Source organism: Ictalurus punctatus, chromosome 12 (genome assembly GCF_001660625.3).
Source record: "Ictalurus punctatus breed USDA103 chromosome 12, Coco_2.0, whole genome shotgun sequence".
In the NCBI taxonomy this organism is placed as follows: Eukaryota; Metazoa; Chordata; class Actinopteri; order Siluriformes; family Ictaluridae; genus Ictalurus; species Ictalurus punctatus.
Window position 1 is genome coordinate 7,260,769 of NC_030427.2, and position 18,585 is coordinate 7,279,353.

Here is an 18,585-nt window from a genome sequence, read left to right on the forward strand (position 1 = left end):
CCTTACTACATCAGTCACATGATCACCTGCACCTGAATCACGTTCTTGTTAAGGAGCACTCGTGTGTATATAGCCACAGTCTGCACTGCACTCCTTGTCTTATGTTTGTCTTTCTTTCTGTGTTTAGGTCTTTGGTTTATGTTTAGTCTTTGCGATAGTGTTTTGCCACAAGGTCTTAGTGTCTTTTTATGTTTTTGTTATGGTCTTTATTAAACTTATTATCTGCACTTGCATCCGGCTCCAAATCATGACAATATTGTCTTTAAATCTTGTTGAATTGGATTCGAGTCAGGTGATTGACTGACTGGGCCATTCTAACACCTTGATTTTTTTTCTTCTCTGAAAACAATTGAGAGTTTCCTAATACTTATTTCCCCCACTGTAGAGGTCCAGAGGGCTTTGAGCTGAAATATAATTATTTGACATAAGAACTTTCCACTAAAAATAACGTTTTGTACAAAATTAGGTTTTAACAGGAACCTTTCTGAGATGAGATACAATATGTCACAAAATAATGCTGCAAATGGCAAATATTTATAGCTGACAAAACTGAGAGAACTTAAACAAACTACTGAAAGGAAGTTTGATGAATTGAGTGTTTTGCTGCATAAATAACCCTGGGGTTGGTTAAACTTACTGCGTGCTCTGGTGTGAGTGAGTGAGTGATGTATAGAGGGAGATTGTCATCTATTGGTAGTTCCTCTACTGAAGGAAGAGTAATTGGTTAGTTCGTTCATTCATTCATTCATTTTCAGTAACCACTACATCCTGCCAAGGGTTGGATTGGATCTGGAGTGAATCCCTGGGAATTCACGGGGTGTCATTCCCTCGCAGATACCATGCAGACACACACACACACACACACACACACACACACACACACACACACACACACACATTCACACCGAGGAGCAATTTATGGTTAGCAGTCCATCTGGTATGTTTTTGAGAGGTGGGAGGAAATCAGAGTACCTGGAAGAAACTCACAGGGATACAGGAAGTCATCTGAGCTCAGTATCAACCCAGAGACCCTAGTGCACTCTACCTACTCCACCACCACGCTGCCTATAATTACTTAATCCAATTCATTAATAAAGAATAAATGGTAAATTTTGATTTTCTAAAATGAAAGGAAATTAGCAGTAAAAGGAAGATTCCCTAGGGCCTCAGACACCTAAACTTTGCTCTCCTTGATTTTCACACCAAATCAAGCAAGCATGACTTGTAATTGAAAGTGAAGGTGTGAGATTGTGAGTGATGGAGGAAGGAAGAAAGAGAGAGAGAGAGAGAGAGAGAGAGAGAGAGAGAGAGAGATCGCCATCTACTGATAGTTATGTTACTAAGGGAGGATTCATTCATTCATCTTCAGTAAAGGAGTTTATCCTGGGAGCACTGTATGGGATGTCAGGCCATCAAACGGCATCACACACACACATGTTCACACCTAGTGACAATTTTTCATTGCCTATCCACCTACCAGTATGTTTTAGGGAGGTAGGAGGAAAGCAACATATTTTTTTTTCTTCTTCTAAAAATCACGTTTTCTTTTGTTAAAGCTAAATGGCTGGAAATTGCTATTTACTTCAGTTTTTACTTCAGTTCGGACTGATGGTTCTGCAGCACCAGTGTTTTCTGGAGCCACCAGCTTTGAATGAACAGACGAAACACACACACACACACAGGGCCTGGTAATTTAAGCCTCTTAACACTAATGCATGTGTTGCTGAGTGAGCACTGGACAAGAACAAAATGGCTTCAGGAAATTCATCAGCAGTTTAGAACTATGAAGATTGATAATATGTCCCAGTTTTGATTTTGGCAGTGTGTTAAGATAGAATAGAGGGCAAATACGTAACCGGTGCAAGTCCTTGGAAGTACAGTGAATAGGATAAAATGGCAGATGTGGTGGGTATGTGGGAGGTGCCTCTCAGTGATGGGATTTACCAGATTGAGTTTGAGCATGGAACCACCACAGGGAAACGTGTTATTTATATCAACGGAAAGGTGAGACGAAATGTTTTATTTATAGGCTGTTTCGATTTCTAGTTGATGAGAAACAACGTAGGTCATTCACAGTGTCATCATATTACATGTTCAATACACGTTGCAAACGGTTTCATTTTAAAGGAGGTCCTCAGAAGAGACTGGATGTTCAAACTGGTGGGCAAGGAAACATTTCCTGTTGGACGTACAGGCGCAAAAGCTACTATAAATATCGAAGCACTTACCGGCTTTACTTACGAGTACACTCTGGAAATCAATGGAAAGAGCCTCCAGACTTTTATAGACAACTGGGCCAAAATATCCATGACTTGGCTGCTGAAACTTGATGGTGCTGACTGCAGGATTGTTCTGGGTAAGAGAGAAAAAAGCAACGCAGCAGGAGAAAATGTGTTCAGAGAAAATGCATTTAGGGTAAAATAGCTAGCGTGTAATTATCTATGCCACTCGTTATCTTCAAGGAGCACATTGTCTTCAAGTGAATCTCATTTAAACCTATGTGTGCAGTCTTCTACAGTCTTTTTGCTTACTTATTTTCCAGACAAGCATACAGAGAGTTCTAGATGTTTGTAGCATGTGTAATTACAGGATTACAGCCATAGGCATACTCCTTTGCCAGATGTTGCAATACTCCTGCATGTCCTCATGTGCTCCATTTTCTAATGTGTGTTGTTTAAATAATTCTGGTTTCTATAACTTATCAGAGAAAGACACCATGGATGTATGGTGCAATGGTCAGAAGATGGAAACCACGGTAAGTTACTTTTTGAATCATGGTGCAGACAAGTGGAATGCGATAAATATGAGTATAAGTACATATACATTTGCTGGGATATTCGTGTGTGCTGTGCGTTGGTCGCTATTGCATTAGCAACTTTTATAAGATAATGCTTTATCAATCTCCAGACGGAGAAATTTGGGACGATTTGATCATAAATCTGTGCGTTTATATTTGTAATTATGTACAGGGGGAGTTTACAGATGACAGCACTGAAACACATTTCGCAGTGGGAACACATGAGTGCTGCATAAAAGCCACTAGCAGTGCGAAAAAAAGAACTGGAGTAATGCACACTCTGTTCGTGGATGGGACAAAGGTCATGTGATCAAGAGGAAGTACCTGTTTCACTTTTGAGTACTTGAGGCCAAGGTGGAGAAGGAGCAGAGAGGCTACTTCCTTGTGCACAAGCACTTCTGAATCGAACGTTAAGCTAATAAGCTATAGTCAGAGCGGCATATGCTTTGTCTGGGAGAAAACCAGTACAGATTTCAGCCAATTAAATTCATTTCAATTCAATAAAGACTGCATTGTTTATTCTATTTTTTTGTGCTATTTCTACGTATACATTTGTAGAAATAGATCTAGAGTCTGAGAATTGGTTTGCCAGATTGGATTAATATGTTTACTTATTTTCTCATTGCAAGAATGCCTTTTCATGCACAAAATAAATCGAAATGAATTGCAGTATTGTGTGCACCGGAACACATATTGCATTAACTGATTATGCCCCACTTCATTTTAAGTCCTATCTGTGTGTACATATGCAGTTAAACACATGAGGTTGTGCTCAGATTAAACGCCGGGGTTGAGTGATAAGTACACCACATTTGTTGCTATGCGACTTGTGTGTTCGGGCGTGACCACATGGATGGCAGCTGTCACTCTTAAAATAAGCCTTACCACCCCAATTCTAACCACACATCTTGTGTCTGAGAGGTTTATTACTCCTATGCGGTTAATGCAGACTTAATGAATCTTATCTTACTCATGTTTATTTAGCATCAGGCATTTTGATCCCATGCCTTGAATAACTACCGAGTAACTATTAAAGCCAAGATTCTAACATCATAATGTGGCCATTCATTTTGCACCAAGAAACATATCAGCTATTATGCAAAAGCAATACTGTCTTAGAGATAATTAGATCATGGCTGTGATGTACGTGAAGGACAGGCGGTGAGGTAATACAGAGATGATGATGTAAAACAGCTTTTCAAAATCCTTGAATTCATTCATTTATCTTCAGTAACCACTATACACTGGTCAGGGTAGTGCCAACAAACTGAGCACAGTGGTGAGGAAGGACAGCTCTGTAGTGGGGATGGAACTGGATGGTGTGAAGATAGTGACTGAGAAGAGGATGAGAGGGAAGCTGAAAGCTATCATGGACAATCCTTCTCATCCTCTGTATGCTGAGCAGGGAAGGCTCGGGAGCTCGTTCAGCCACAGATTCATCCAGACACGTGCCTCAAAACGTCTGGGGAGCTCTTTCATGCCATCAGCCATCAGACTCTACAATGTCACTGTACCCAGTAACTCCTACTCCACTGACTGAGTCTCTCTCTCTCTCTCTCTCTCTCTCTCTCTCTCTCTCTCTCTCTCTCACACACACACACACACAAAATTGTCATTCCGCAGATATTGCACATGTATATATACAAAGAGAACTCTATTTTATTGTTTCTATTATTTCTATTGTATAGGTATTTGTGGATGATCTGATCTTATCCCAGGAACACAGAACGTGAAGTGGGAATACATCCTTATTGAGTGTCCATTGCAGAGTTCTGGTCACACACATTTACACCTAGGGGCAAATCTTTTTACTGGCAATGTTTTTTGGTAGGTGAAAGAGTACCGGAGAACCCAGAATTAACCCCAGACAGTAACCCGAGCTCGGGCTCAAACCTGAGAGTCTCTAACAGATCCTAATTCTTAATTTAACCTATATTTGCCAGCTTATTATCTAAAACATGGACACAAAGGTACTGCGGACTGCACAGGTTTAGCGCAGCCAGGGCCGTAACAACCCTGCTGGAACGACTAACCCATTTTCCCAACACACTGCGCAGGTTTGTTGCAGCCAGGACCGTGACCAACGCTCCACAGCCGCGACTTTCCTGTAGGAAACGTCCCGAGGAGCGAGCACGCGCAATGGTGTGAGAGAGGATCCGGACGGGACGGAGAGCGGTGCAGGAGGAAGCGGAACGTTCGCGTCTTTGCTCGTGAAGCAGAAAACAATACAATCCAGGGAGACGAGCGACCGGAACCGAACAGAACATGACTATTAGTGTATTCGGCAAGCTCGTGATGTTCGCGCATAAATAGTCAGGCGGCTGTACTCTGTGTGTGGCCGCGCGCGCTGAAGTGAAGACAGAGAGGGAGCAGAGCGGAGTGCGCAGAGGCGACACACTACAGCGGGCTAGCGCGCTAGCACATCACACACACACACACACACACACACACACACACACACACACACAGAGCTAACCGGCGCTCTCTTTCACAGTTGTTGCGTTTATTTGTTTGACTGGTTTTAAACGAGGCGGCCAGAAAACAATGACGAGGCCCGGGCCGGGTCACTTTATTCTGCACGACCCGAGCGGGTTTTAAGGGGCCTGTACTTGTCTTTTCTTTCTTCAACATGGCTAGCTAGATAGCTTTAGCCTGTAATAACAAACACTTGGTGATTTCAGCACGCTGAGGGTTGTTTATTATTATTATTATTATTATTATTATTATTATTATTATTATTATTTGGTGTGAGTTTTGTGTTTTCCTACTCCGGAGGCGGAGGGAGGATATGGGGAAGCTGTGCCGAGCTGACCGTCTCCATCTGCCCCTTCAGACAGGATCTGACCTCGGGAGAACTCCCAGTCTCCCTCCGGCTTTCGAGCTTCTTCACTGGGATCTGCTGTTGGGAAACATGACCATCACCCAGGCACACTTCAGAACCCCTGCTAGCTAGTTGCTCGGTGTTTTTGTTTGTTTGTTGGTTTGTTTATTTGTTTTATCTCGCCACTCCACAAACCTAGCCCTTTTGCAGGATTAATAAACATTAAGTGGTTGAAGAATACTGTGATTTGGAGAACGCTCAGAGACAGCATTAAGACACCCGGAGAGACCTGCCTGGTTCTCTGGAGATGGTCTAGTTTGCTGCGTGAATCTTCTAGAGACACGTTTATCTCGAAAGTGCATATTGGAGCCTGTTGAGAGGCTTTTTTCATCCATCCTCAGAATGAACTACCAACAGCATCTCGCCAATTCTGCGGCGATCAGAGCCGAGATCCAGCGTTTTGAATCCGTGCATCCGAACATCTACTCCATCTACGAGCTGCTGGAGAGAGTGGACGAGCCTCTGCTGCAGAACCAGATCCGGGAGCATGTGATTGCCATCGAAGGTAAGACCGGGTGAAGTTCAGACTCTTAATGGCATGGTCGTTTATGCTTTATGCATCTCCTTTATAGCAGACTTCTTCCTTGAGATCCTGCAGGTTTCATCTCCGACCCAAATCTAACACACCTGCTTTAGCTGATCGAGAAGTTCTTAAGGCAGTGACGAGGCAGGATTATGACCCGGGCTGAAGTCTTCAGGAAGGCAGATCTCCAGGAACATGAACAATATTTCATTGCACTTTGTCCATTTTTGGTTAGGTCGTGGTCTGATTTTACTCGTAGACATCTAATGTCCTCGAGAAGTTTTTATTGCCCGGACATCTCATGACAGATCAACACAGAATGGATTTGATTAGATTTGCACTGAAAGAGATTATTTTAGTCAGCAGGTGTTTTGTTGTATAACTTAGTAGCCAAGAGTTTTGGGCAGAAATCCATGCTTATGAAACGCACGGGCATTACATCATCAGATGATCTCCGTCGCATGTACTTTTCGGATTGGGATGAGATTTCCGGACGTCAGGACGTCTGTGATTATTGTCCGATTTGCACAGGGTCTTTTTGTATAAATCACAGACACGGGAGTGTCTTCAGAGTGTATGCACGGCCGTTACGCCGACATTTCAGTGCCCGTGCGTACTACATACACGCCATTTTAATACAAACGCAGTGATGTAACTGAACATCATTTATTTATTTATTTATTTATTTACATAAGCGCTCATTGTCTGCACGTTAGATCACATGACCATGACCTGTATGTGTACTTCTGGAAGACTTGAAACTGAAGAAAAAGCAGACAACACCAGGAGATAATGGAACATGCAGTGTATTACCTGTGATTATTTCTAGTGGTCATTTTATAGCCGGAAAGAATACAGCATAATCTTTATTAGATACGCGCGTGCACAATCTGTCGACGTTACCGGTGTGTTGGATTCGGACGGGGTTGGAATCGTTCTTCAGTTCGATTTGTATTGTGCTTTTCGCAGCTTTGCAGGAATATATACGTTTTTTTAAATGTGTAAATTTTATCCCGAATGAGCAAGCCATAGGAGACTCCCCGAGAGGACATGAGGATGAAACCTTGACAGGAACTAGTTTCGAAAGGGAACCCATCCTCGAAAGGGTGACACCGAATGGTTCGTTCAATTAATTAATAAAAAACGACAACAACAAAAAACCCTTCTCTAACCATGTTCAAAAAGTGCACTTGTGTAAACAGGAAATTCATGACAGTTTTCACATGAAGTCTAAATCCCAGAGATACTACAGCATTAATGACATGACCGCACATCCGCTTCTAAAAATAATCCAGTGCCAAATAATTGGTGTGAAAGACCGCAAATACCTGCAAGTAAAGTGTGTTACACATTTAGTACCTGTACAAACCTCAGTGTTCTCCAATGCAGTTCAACACACTGATCTGATTCCTTGCTCTGTTTGTCCCAGATTGTTTCCAAAAATAGAATAAATAAATATATACATGCAGGTTTTTTTCTGTCATGGTCCAAAATGGTTTGTGTCACCTTGTCGGACCCGATGCAAAGATTTATTCGGACAGTGTAAGCTTTGGGCAGTGGGGATTGAGCCTTGCTCAGGCATGTAGAAGGATCAGGCTGGCCTCCTGTACAAACCTAAAACAAAGGTAGCTCCTGATGTTTTCCTCAATAGGCCTAATTGAGTGTGTGATGAGTGCAAGCGAAAGTCATCCACTGGGTCGAAATGAACTGCTCCTGCTCTGTGTGGTTGTCTTCCACACGTCGTACGTCGTAGCATTTTTCTTCACAACGCTCCTTAGATTTCAGTCCAGATCAGTGCAGGATTTCTTGTACACTTTTAAAACTTTTTTTTTTTCCCTTTCCCTGCCAGGCTCTGGGCTTGACATATGGCAAATCCCAGCTGGAAACTGATACAGGATACGCTTCTTGATCTTTCACTCGTGAGAACCGTAGGATGTCTAATGGAACTATTTGTAGCGGAAGATGGTCAGAGACCGGATTCTGAAAGAACGCGGGGCTGTGTGCGAGCGCAAGAAGTAGACGGAAGAATGACCGAGAGAAGTGTGCTTCAGTTTTATGGAAGGGTGAAGGAAATCGTGAGTGACAAGCACAGGGGGGAAAAGGGAAAGCCGTGACTGGAAATAGAGGCTGAATTCGAAATGAGAGGGAAAGCAAAAGGACCGGAGAAGTGCGCGTATTATATAATCGGCCGATTGCCGCACTGGAGCATCAGAGAGATGCTTTTAAACAGTGCTTATATAGCTTTCAAACATGGTTGCGTATAGCGGTTATGCAACCACGTACTATGCCACTGTCCCGCGATGCTGATGTTAGGAGCCTGTGTGTCTTGGAGAGACCGGACAACGCGCAGTGCACTCATTGTTTCTTTATGAATCGCTCCCTCTTTGTGGTCATCTTTGTTCAGAATGTTGCTATGGTAACCCTCACCACATTTTAAAACGTACACGACACATGCAGAGCACATCTGTGAACATGTCGTTATGGCCTGTCTTTTGTAAAGGGCATTTTTTTAGCGTCCTGGTGCAGCAAATTGGGCCCAGCTAGCTATCATTTTGCCCTTCGGATTCCATTTGACTTTGCCTCATGTGCAGTGGCCATGTGATCAGAGTGCTCCGTGAAAATGGCGAAAGAAAAAAAAAGGAAAGATCCCAAAAGCAGCATAAATCTGCTCTCTCGGGTTAGCTGAGGCTTGTTCGTAATTACAGAGACCAGTAGATCAGTACCCGGCCCGTGTACCACATGGTCCAACGTGGTCCTCTTTTGCCCTTCATCTCTCTTCGTGAGCCCAGAGAGGAAGGGGCATGTTTGCAGTTGCAAAATAATTTTAGCACCACCTGCTCCAGTGCACCTGCGTGCTGTTCCCGATCATTTCAATCAACGCACGTCTTTCCTAACCGAATTGTTTTGTTTTCCTTGGCTAAATGGTGCAAAAATTATTTCTTTTTGAAAAAGTTAAAAAAACAAAACAACACTACCACGTCACGTTTCCCACAGGTGATTTGGAAGAAAAGGGAACCGAGTCCTCACGCAGAATGTCAGCAGATCCTCAAATTCAGATACCAGACTCGTGTCATACTTTAAAGGCTGCGTGTCCTGGCATCATTTGAACGTCAGGGTCGCTTCGGCGTGGCAACAGAGTTAGGGATCCCCAGATCAGCAGAGGCATCATGCACATGGCAATGTGGGTTAAAACTCCAGCCCCTCCTACCCGGTCTGCCTGGAGGGTACCGTTAATGAGTGGCAGCCTACAGCTGCCCTGTGCAGTTCGTTAAGAGCATCCGGACAACAGAGCGTAACACCAGGAGGGCTGCAGCAGAGATGCCCTATATCTGTTTAGATTTAATTAGGAATCCCTCAAGAAGGTCCACTGGGGCCGCTGGAGAGAAGAGTGTGCGCATATGGGGGGGGCCCATATGTCTGAGAACCAGCTATGTCAAGCCTGGGGTCAGGGTTGAATTAATTGACTCAACCCAGTACAGTATTAATGGTCTTGGTGAATGTCTGAACACAATAGGCAGTAGCTAGCTACCCCCTTTTGTCATAAGTTCAGGATTATCATTTACATCACTATCTATATGTCTAGATTTAATCCACAGTGCTGTTGAATTCTTGATTCTGCCTCGCATTACAGGTTTCTATAAATGTGCCTGTTCAGCTAGCTCATAACCGGAACGAACTCGTTTCATGGATGTTCCATGACATTTAATGTAACTATAAATGGAGTGCTGTTATTGAATCATAGCGTTTCCGTGCGCCTGCGACTGTATCTGATGATGATATGCACCACGATTAGCTGATTGGATGACTGCGTGATGGAGCAGGGTTACAGGTGTTCCTATTACAGTGGCCAGTGAGTGTATATGTGAAGAAGAATGTAAGGAGTAACAGCAGTGTACTTCAGTAATAAATGTAACGATTTCAGTTGTAGTGAAAGTTCAGTGTACTTCATGGTCATGTGATTCTTTTCTGCTCACCACGGTCGTAAATGGTGGTTATTTGAGTTACTGTAGACTTCCTGTCAGCTCAAACCAGTCAAACCAGTCAGCAAGGCTTGTCTGCCCACAAAACTGCCACTCACTGGATGTTTTTTTTTTGTGTGTGTAAACCCTAGAGACTTCTGCATGTGAAAATCAGCAGTTTTTGAAATACTCGGCCCGTCTGTCACGAACAACCATGATCAAAGCTCACATTTTCCTCACATTTTCATGCATGATGTTTGTGAACATTAACTGAAGCTCTTGACTGTGAAGTTTATCTGTGTGAGTGTATACATTGCTCTGGGGCTGCAGCTAACGATTGTTTTCATCATCGATTAGTTGGCTGATTATTTTTTCGGTTAATCGGAATTGTTGGTGACTCTGGGTATCTGCTAAAACTAGCGGCGTCGCATTACACGTGTATGAGTTCATGCGCCGTCGACTAGGAAGCGGCTTATACGTCCGGTTAGTAAAAAAACCCGCTAGTGTTCCTTTTGAGACGATGTTGCCTTTCTGAAATCGATACACTAGACGGTAGAGTATATAGTGCATAGTATAAGTGTACAGTACGTCATTTCGGACATGACTTTAGTATTTACTCTCCGACGCGTGTTTTCAGAACAGAAGTAATGTAGTGAGTAAATTCCCCCCCCCGCCACACAGACCGACTAATCCATAATGAGATTCGTCGACAACGATTTTAATAATCGATTATTATCGATTTTATTGATTAGTTGCTGCAGCTCTACGTTGGTCTATTTCCACATGATCGTCCGATTGTAAAATGGCATGAGTGTACAGGCGTTCCTAAGAAAATGGATGGTGTGCGTATATTTTATATCTACAGTTGCAATCAAAATGATTCAACCCCCAGTGCAAATCAGGGTTAATTGTCAAAATGTACAGCTGTTTGCGACGAACAAATCAAAGAAAAGCGATTGAAACTGTTTAGGACAATGAATGCTTCAACTGAAAATGAAACTTATAACTTCTCCTGATTCAAAATTATTCAAGCCCATGAATAGAATCCCTGACAACAGCGCAAATATGCAAAACAGATGAAGTCAAGGGCTTCGTTATTTGCACCAGGTGTGCTTGAGTTGGAACTATGGATGTGACGGTGAGGAAATTTTATGTCTGACAACACCGGTAATACCGGGATCACTTGGGGTGGGATGGGGGTGGGTTTTGTTTCCCCCCTCGTTTATGAATGCCCGTGCATCCAAGCACAATCCTTTTTTGCTTTCGAATTAGCGGCAGTTCGGGGGCGGCATTTGCTTGAATTATGGGTTCATTAATATTTTTAATGAAAAACACAACTACAAAACAATACAATGACAAACTCATTTATATAGAACTATTGAAACCAAATCTTCCACCATCGTCTTGTCAATCAGCTCACCGCACTCTCACTCGTGATAAATGAAATCTGAGTCCTGCTGATCTGTGCTGCGACTCTGACTCACTCATGCTGAATTGAGCAGATGCGTTCAGTTTTTAATTGTAGCGTCCGTTCTCGAACAGAATTCAATGGTTTTTATTACTATAAAAAGGCAAAATGGCAGTGGGGGCGGTGCCGCTGTGGGCGAGTGATGTAATCAGTGTGCGGCCCCAAAACCGGGAACACCGACTATCGCAGCAAGCCTAGCTGGAACACATGAAATATTTTAACAGGCTAGGGGCAGACGATATATGAAATACCTGGGCGGGGCAGAAAAAAGAAGCTATCGACGGCTGCAAGCAGATTTGTGAGAAGGCAGGTTGTGAAAAACCCTCGAGTGACTGTAAAAGACCTACAGCGAGACCTGGTGTAACAGGCTCTGAGGTTTCAGTGAGCACGGTAAAGCGCCTACTAAACGCAGAAGGTTTCCATGCCAGAACTCCAAGACGTTCACCAATACTGACCCAAAAGCACAAGAAAAGTCGCTCAAAATCATATCAATAATCCACAGAAGTTTTGGGATTCTGTTCTGTGGAGCGATGAAACAAAACTGGAACTTTTTGGCACGATGGATCAGCATCTGGAGGAAGAAGAATGAAGAAAGAACACTCTGTACACAGTCAAGCACGACGGTGGCTCGGTGATGCTCTGGGGCAGCTTTGCATCCTCTGGCACTGGAAACCTGCAGTGTGTGGAAGGCGAGATGGATTCACTGAAGTATCAGGAAATCCTAGGAGAAATCGTCATGCGTCATGCGTGAGGAAGCTGAAGCTTGGGCGTCACTGGAACTTCCGACGACAACGATCCCAAGCACATCTCAAATTCCACCGAGGCTTGGTTGGAGAAGTCGTCCTGGAAGATTCTACAGGGCCGTCCCAGTCACCTGACTTGAACCCCATAGAAAATCTCTGGTGGGATTTGAAAAAGGCGGTTGCAGCACGCAAACCCAAGAATATTATTGACCTGGTCGCCATCGCTCATGAGGAACGGTCTAAGATTCCTCGGGAACGCTGCAGAAGCTGGTGCCTGGCTACGCATCTCGTTTGCAGCAGGTCATAACAGCAAAAGGGTGCTCTACTAAGTACTAAAGATGCTTGGCGTGAATAATTTTGAGACCGGAGAAGTCATTATAAGCCTCATTTTCAGTTGAATTTGGGGAAACCCCTTGAAGCATTCGTTGTGTCGAACCGTTTCAATTGCTTTTGATTTGTTCATTGCAAATTTTGACAATAAACCTGATTTGCAATGGGGGTTGAATCATTTTGCTTGCAACTGTATATATTCTGTATATACGGTGTGTGATTGAGCGAGCTAGGCAGGGATATAAATATAGAAATGTACTCGTACACTATGTCGGGTACTTAAAATGCACTCCTGTATTATGGGTCATGGTACTGCTGGAGACTCCAATACAAAAAGGTAGGTATATTTTTACTGAGTACATGTTCCTTTTCAAGTCTAATTTAAAAGGAAAGGTTGCTGAAGACCGCTGCTCTGGGTTTGCTTCTGGCCTCATCACTTGTCTTTTTCTCTCTCCCCCTCTCTCTGTGCTGGATGTTTTGAGTGTGGGTGGTGAGAGACTGTGAGTTCTCAGGCTGAGCTGAATAGAGATTTGTTGTTTCCCAGTCAGAGGGAGGGGGAGAAACGACAGACATTTGCACTCCATTTTGATTCTTCTATGTTTTTTTTACTCGAGATCAGTAACGAGTGAAGTGTGTGATGGGTAAATATAAAATATAATCCCCCCGACCCCAATTCGAACCTTTGCCAATTTCAAATCGCTAGCTAGTTCTCCCATATCACAGGACCAATACCGACCGTGAAGCCGAGCTCTGCATCTTCTCGTACTGCTGCTCATGCTACATCACAGAGCAGCGCACACCTGGAAGAAGGCACTATCTACAGGCTCCCGAGAGGCGCGACAAAAAAAAGTATCGCTCTGATTGACTTGTGAGAGAGCATGGGATCCCTCCCACTCAGAGTGCACAGCCAGTTTTGTTCTCTAAACTCCCAGACACGAATGGCTATAGCATTTCTTTCTTTCTTTCTTTCTTTCTTTCTTAAGGATTCACACACTCCAACTCCTGTTGACAGGGCAAACCTTTTTTCTGTTGCGCCACTCAGGAGTCCTGTTTGACCATCTTAATCTCCTGTTAATTAGTCACAGTGTTCAGAAACCTAGATATGGGTTAATATGGTAATTACGCACCGCTTCGAGGCTCCAGCTTGGTATGCAGTCCTCTCATATATTCTTCAATAGCATTTGACATTATGAAACCGTTTTGGACTGGGATCTTTTAGCTGGCCACGATGCAGCACTGTGTGCTCTGTAGCGTTTCCCCAGACAAATGGCGTTTAAAGATGGAGTTGAGAAACGCTCAGTTTCCCAGCAGCTATTTAACGCCCCTAGGAGGTGTAAGGCATAAAAACGTGCCTGATGTGAAGAGCTGTGGCAAGTGGCGTTATTGAAGTCGCCATGCTGGTAGGAACGGCGGAGGATCCACTTGCCACTTCAGCCCCAGGGGTATACTTCTTAAATCTTCACAGTTGGGAAGCTCCGTAGTTCACACTGCTTACACAATGCCTGTTAATCTGTCTGTGCTATGCAGATCCAGGTTGTTTATTTATTTATTATTATTTAATGTTAATCAGTGCTTCAAAGCTCTGCATACTGGTAGTATAGTATGTAGTGTGTATATATGTATATAGTAGTGTGTATATATAGTATTCGTATTTGTTTTATTTTATTTTATTAATTGTAAATGTTGGTAAAATCTGAGAGTGGAATGAACTTCAAGCTAAGACTAAAGACCTACTTCTTCACCGAAGCACTCGGTTAATCTTTTTAAACATTCCCTTGGCTTGTGTGTTTTCTTTTCTGGCTGTACTATCCTCCTCCTAACAGACTTTTAACTCGAAGGTATTCTTAGCTGCTGACCTATTAGACTAGCATGTGGATTTGTTTTTGCTCTGCTAGTCTCTCTGGGTATGGGTGTGTGCAATAAACGATGTAAATGTAAATGAGGTTGTTAAGGTCAATATACCTTCTTCAGCCATGGAGAATTGGAAGGGAGAGAGCTGTGTGGCCTGTCGTTAGTTTTTCTGCTGGGACTCCCTGAGGAAATGGCAGTTCTGATCTGGGGATGGGGTGATGTCATGCCTCTCGACACCGTCCTTTGTTGTGACCTTGGCTTGCCGTGATGCTTGCCTGACTCCTGCTGTGTGTCACGACGGTAGATCCCTTTGAGAGATACTACTGTGTTTTGTTTATGATACTATAGCCTGATGCGTCGGGCGGAACATGCACATATACCTGTAGTTCTTCCTGTTTCGTGCTTTTATTTCGTTTTCAGGAGGGTGTTGGTAAACGTGTTACAGCATTGCAGCGGGGGAAGCTGACTCCTCTTGGGTGCTGTGGGCGGAGCTTTGAGAAATTTAGCAGCACTTGAGAAAATGTAAGGAAGCCTGAGCGCACCAGCTGTGGCATGCAGCTGCACCCGGCGTTACTGTAAGCAGGACACAGGAGTCAGACCCCAACCCAAACAATAGCCGAGCTCTGATTCAGGTCTCATGGAGACGAGAATAGAATGTGTGCAGCAGTCTTCCTGCTGTTTGGCCATGATGCATCCCTCCCACCGTGTCCCCAAGGACCCAGATACCCGACATCACTTCCTGTGCGTCGATCACTAGCTGCGGTGTTCCAGTTGCTGCCGGTTTGTGACGAGCCGTCTGGTGGACGCCCTGATAGGTCTCTTGCAGCATCACTCATGATCGATATGCCGCTCGTCAAAGACATTTGTACAGTTTCCGGATGGGAAGGAAAAGAAGTGTGTGTGTGTGTGTGTGGGGGTTTGCAGGAGTAAGACTTGTATCTATCGTTAGATCTAATTACACTGCAACAAGATTATACAGCTCCTGAGACATAGCTAATCAGGACTGAAGATGGATTTTTACGTCATTTATTATAAATTTCAATCATTTCCCCTTACAGTCTTTTGATTTGATGTAATGATATAATGATATGAAGTTTCTCACAGCCTGAAATGTCATCGAGTGAGCAACCACACCTAAAAGGTGGACTAGAGAAACGGATTTCACTACCGGTCAGCTGCTTTATTCCTCCCTTGCCTTTTTTTTTTTTTTTTTTTTACTTCCAAAAGTGGAATTTCCCCTCAGCATGTTTCATGTTGGAAGCAAAGGACGTACATATGTCTTAGATTTGAAACTAGTTCGATGGGAGAAAAGATCTAGACATGGGATCTATTTTTGGCCTCGGGTTGTACACTACCGTCACGCCTTGACCATAAACCCCTTCAGTAAGGCTCATGTTGATTATTATGACTTATCTTTTTTCAGCTTGACTGAAAAAAAACCCCATGCCTCTGCTTCATGAGACCTTTTGCTTAATGTAGTATTAACTCAAATGCAGTCCTGGTTTCCATGGAAGCTGTATGGGGAAGTTCATTTCAGCCACAATAGCCACTCTAAATAACTGCACCACAATGGGAACAGCAAGCCTAATACCGGCAAATAATCTCGGACTAGAAGTGCTAATCGATCCTCTGTTTTTGCAATTTTGATTAGAGCAGATCGGGCAGCAAAGCGATCTCCGAAGACCGCTCGTGTCATGAATATCAAATAGACTCCGGTCAATTTCAAAGCCCGATGGACGACAGACTCAAATACCGAGTTAGCCGAGCCTGTGTGTCTATCCGTGCATTTTGGGTTAGTTGATACTATAGCTCGTGATGGTGTGTGAGAGAGAGGCCGAACCGCTTTTGAGAGTGAATGTGTTGCATCAATAGGAGGCACTCTTCCCATCTGCCAGTGTTTAAGGGGGAGAGAAAAAAAATCAATGGCGCTTTCCTTGTGACAGGTCACCATCTGTCGGCTCCTGCCCCCACTCCTCGTGTTAGCGCTGCAGTTAATGTATGTTACTGCACGGTGTAAGTCTGCTGAAGGTCCAGCCCATGCACAGTGACCCAGTTCTGCAGAACAAACTGGATGAATTATCTTCATATATATCGATACACCTCACTGTTTCTCCCGTCACTGCCTGGCTGATATTTTGGAATGTCTGCGGTTTCCTGTTGAACACCGGTTTAGAAGACAAACCTAAGCTTGTTTTGTATACAACAGAAGTATTCGATTCAGCTTCGGGAAGGTCCAGTTACATAAACTTCCTTCCTTCTAAAAGTCCAGATAAAGCTGCTAAGACGATCGGATAGCGACAATAGTTCGCTTTTAATGCTTATCCGGTAGTGATTTAGTTCATGGCGACCGATTATATAGAATAAATCTTATGTAAACAAATTGGCATTTCAGAATTAGTCTTAGTCTTCATTTACAAAATAGCATGGGAAGGTCTTTTTAGAAACTACTTTTTTTAAAAAATAGTTCTGCCTTTTAGACCTTCTAAATGGATAATGATTAATTCCACAATTCTGAAGGAAATGCAAATATAAACTTTATTCAGCAAGTTGCTCCACAGTAACTGGTCTCATCAACAGAACACACAGTCCTCTCATTAACATGAACACAAACTCAATTCTGAAGATCAAAGTGAGATTCTTAACTTATTGAATGTTATTCGTTCGTATTAACATCGACTGAATTGTAAAAAACCTCGTGTTAGTCTCACGTTCACTCACCACACACACAGGCATCTCTACTCCATCATGAACATCAAACTGCTCATATATAATATCAACTTTTTATATATTAACACGAACTGGATATGAAATATACCACTCTACAAATATATTTTTCTGTGCTCTATCTATCTATGTGTGTATATTTTTGTCAACTCCCCTTCATTGGAATCTTTCATGAGTGTACTGGTGTTTTAATTTAGTGCGAGCAGCGCGGCAAAAGAATAACTCGGACTGTACGCCGAAACTCGCGCTTCACTGCTGCGGCGTCCCGTATAAAATTTTATCAGTGCAGACGTTACAGAGATTACAGACTGCAGTTTTGTCATCATCTTTACACACAGCACGCAATCCATGTGTTTTCCCGCCCTCTTTTGATTGACAGGGTATAATCGGCCCCGATCGTCGGATGTTTTTAAACCACTAGCGTGAAGAATAGACTTTACCGGCCGATACTTCGGTGCATCTCTAATGTGAGGTTGATATTAGTGATTTTCTAGCTGACAGTGTGATTTGCTTGACTTTGTGTTAGACCTCATCTCTTTGTTTCCCACCCGGTGTCTACAACGTCTCCTGTGCGTCCTTTGACCGTCTCTGCATTCTTATGTTTTGCCACGACCCAGGCTGTTCTTAATGAGCCTTCATGCGCACACCCTTGGGCTCTAAGAGGACGGACTAGCACTCCTTTTATTTGCTTTATTTCATTTATATCACCTGACTACTGAAATAACTTTCTGAGCGAGTCTCCCCAGCGCTGTAGTGCGTCTTTGGTCAGTTTACGTCAGTGCATGTGATTGGATAAGCTGCAACAGGAGCGCAGTTTTTGCACCCTCTGCTACAGCATTGTTTTTTTCCCCCACCTACTCGGTTCGGCCCGTTTAAATACTTTAATGGGTCTGCGTCTGGACCGCAGTACGCTGGGTGATGAACCCTGGTGTACAACAAGGCTTTCTAGTTTGGACCCAGTTGCTTATTGTATGTATAGTGATATGGCTACCGTAGTTTCAATATTCCAGGGATCATCTGCCACTGTTAGGATCAGGATGATCTGTAAAAGGGAGGTGAAGATCTCACGAGCGTTTTTTTGAGTCTTGTGTTCTATGCCATATAAACTATACCACTTTGTTCTAGAAAAAGAAGAATGCACAGAGAAGACAGTGCAGCACCATTGTTTTGACAGCTGTAGACTCCTTGCCCTGGAACTTCTATTTAAGTCATTTATTGTGGACAGGATGCCACAAAAAGATGACATGATCTCACACATACACACAGCTGCACTCTGGGGACAGGTGTTCCGGTGGGCTAGGGTTACTAT

General features: G+C 43.4%; 2 protein-coding genes across 4 annotated transcripts in view; both read left to right on the forward strand.

Moving 5' to 3' along the window:
- Window positions 1-1,296: 1,296 nt before the first annotated feature.
- Window positions 1,297-3,321, forward strand: faimb (Fas apoptotic inhibitory molecule b). The gene is made up of 4 exons (XM_017482107.3): window positions 1,297-2,004; window positions 2,128-2,356; window positions 2,706-2,755; window positions 2,970-3,321. Exons 1-4 carry the CDS (start codon window positions 1,894-1,896, stop codon window positions 3,105-3,107), a joined length of 528 nt encoding a protein of 175 aa, XP_017337596.1. The 5' UTR covers window positions 1,297-1,893; the 3' UTR covers window positions 3,108-3,321.
- A 1,556-nt stretch (window positions 3,322-4,877) lies between these two features.
- Window positions 4,878-18,585, forward strand: part of agap1 (ArfGAP with GTPase domain, ankyrin repeat and PH domain 1) — a 174,157-nt gene continuing 160,449 nt past the window's right edge. The window contains exon 1 of one of the 3 annotated variants that reach the window (XM_017481758.3): window positions 4,878-6,183. In XM_017481758.3, the coding sequence (XP_017337247.1) occupies window positions 6,021-6,183 (163 nt within the window). In that variant the 5' untranslated portion in view covers window positions 4,878-6,020. The remainder of the gene's footprint in view (window positions 6,184-18,585) is intronic. The other 2 variants (XM_017481760.3, XM_017481759.3) reach the window with 2 other exon arrangements.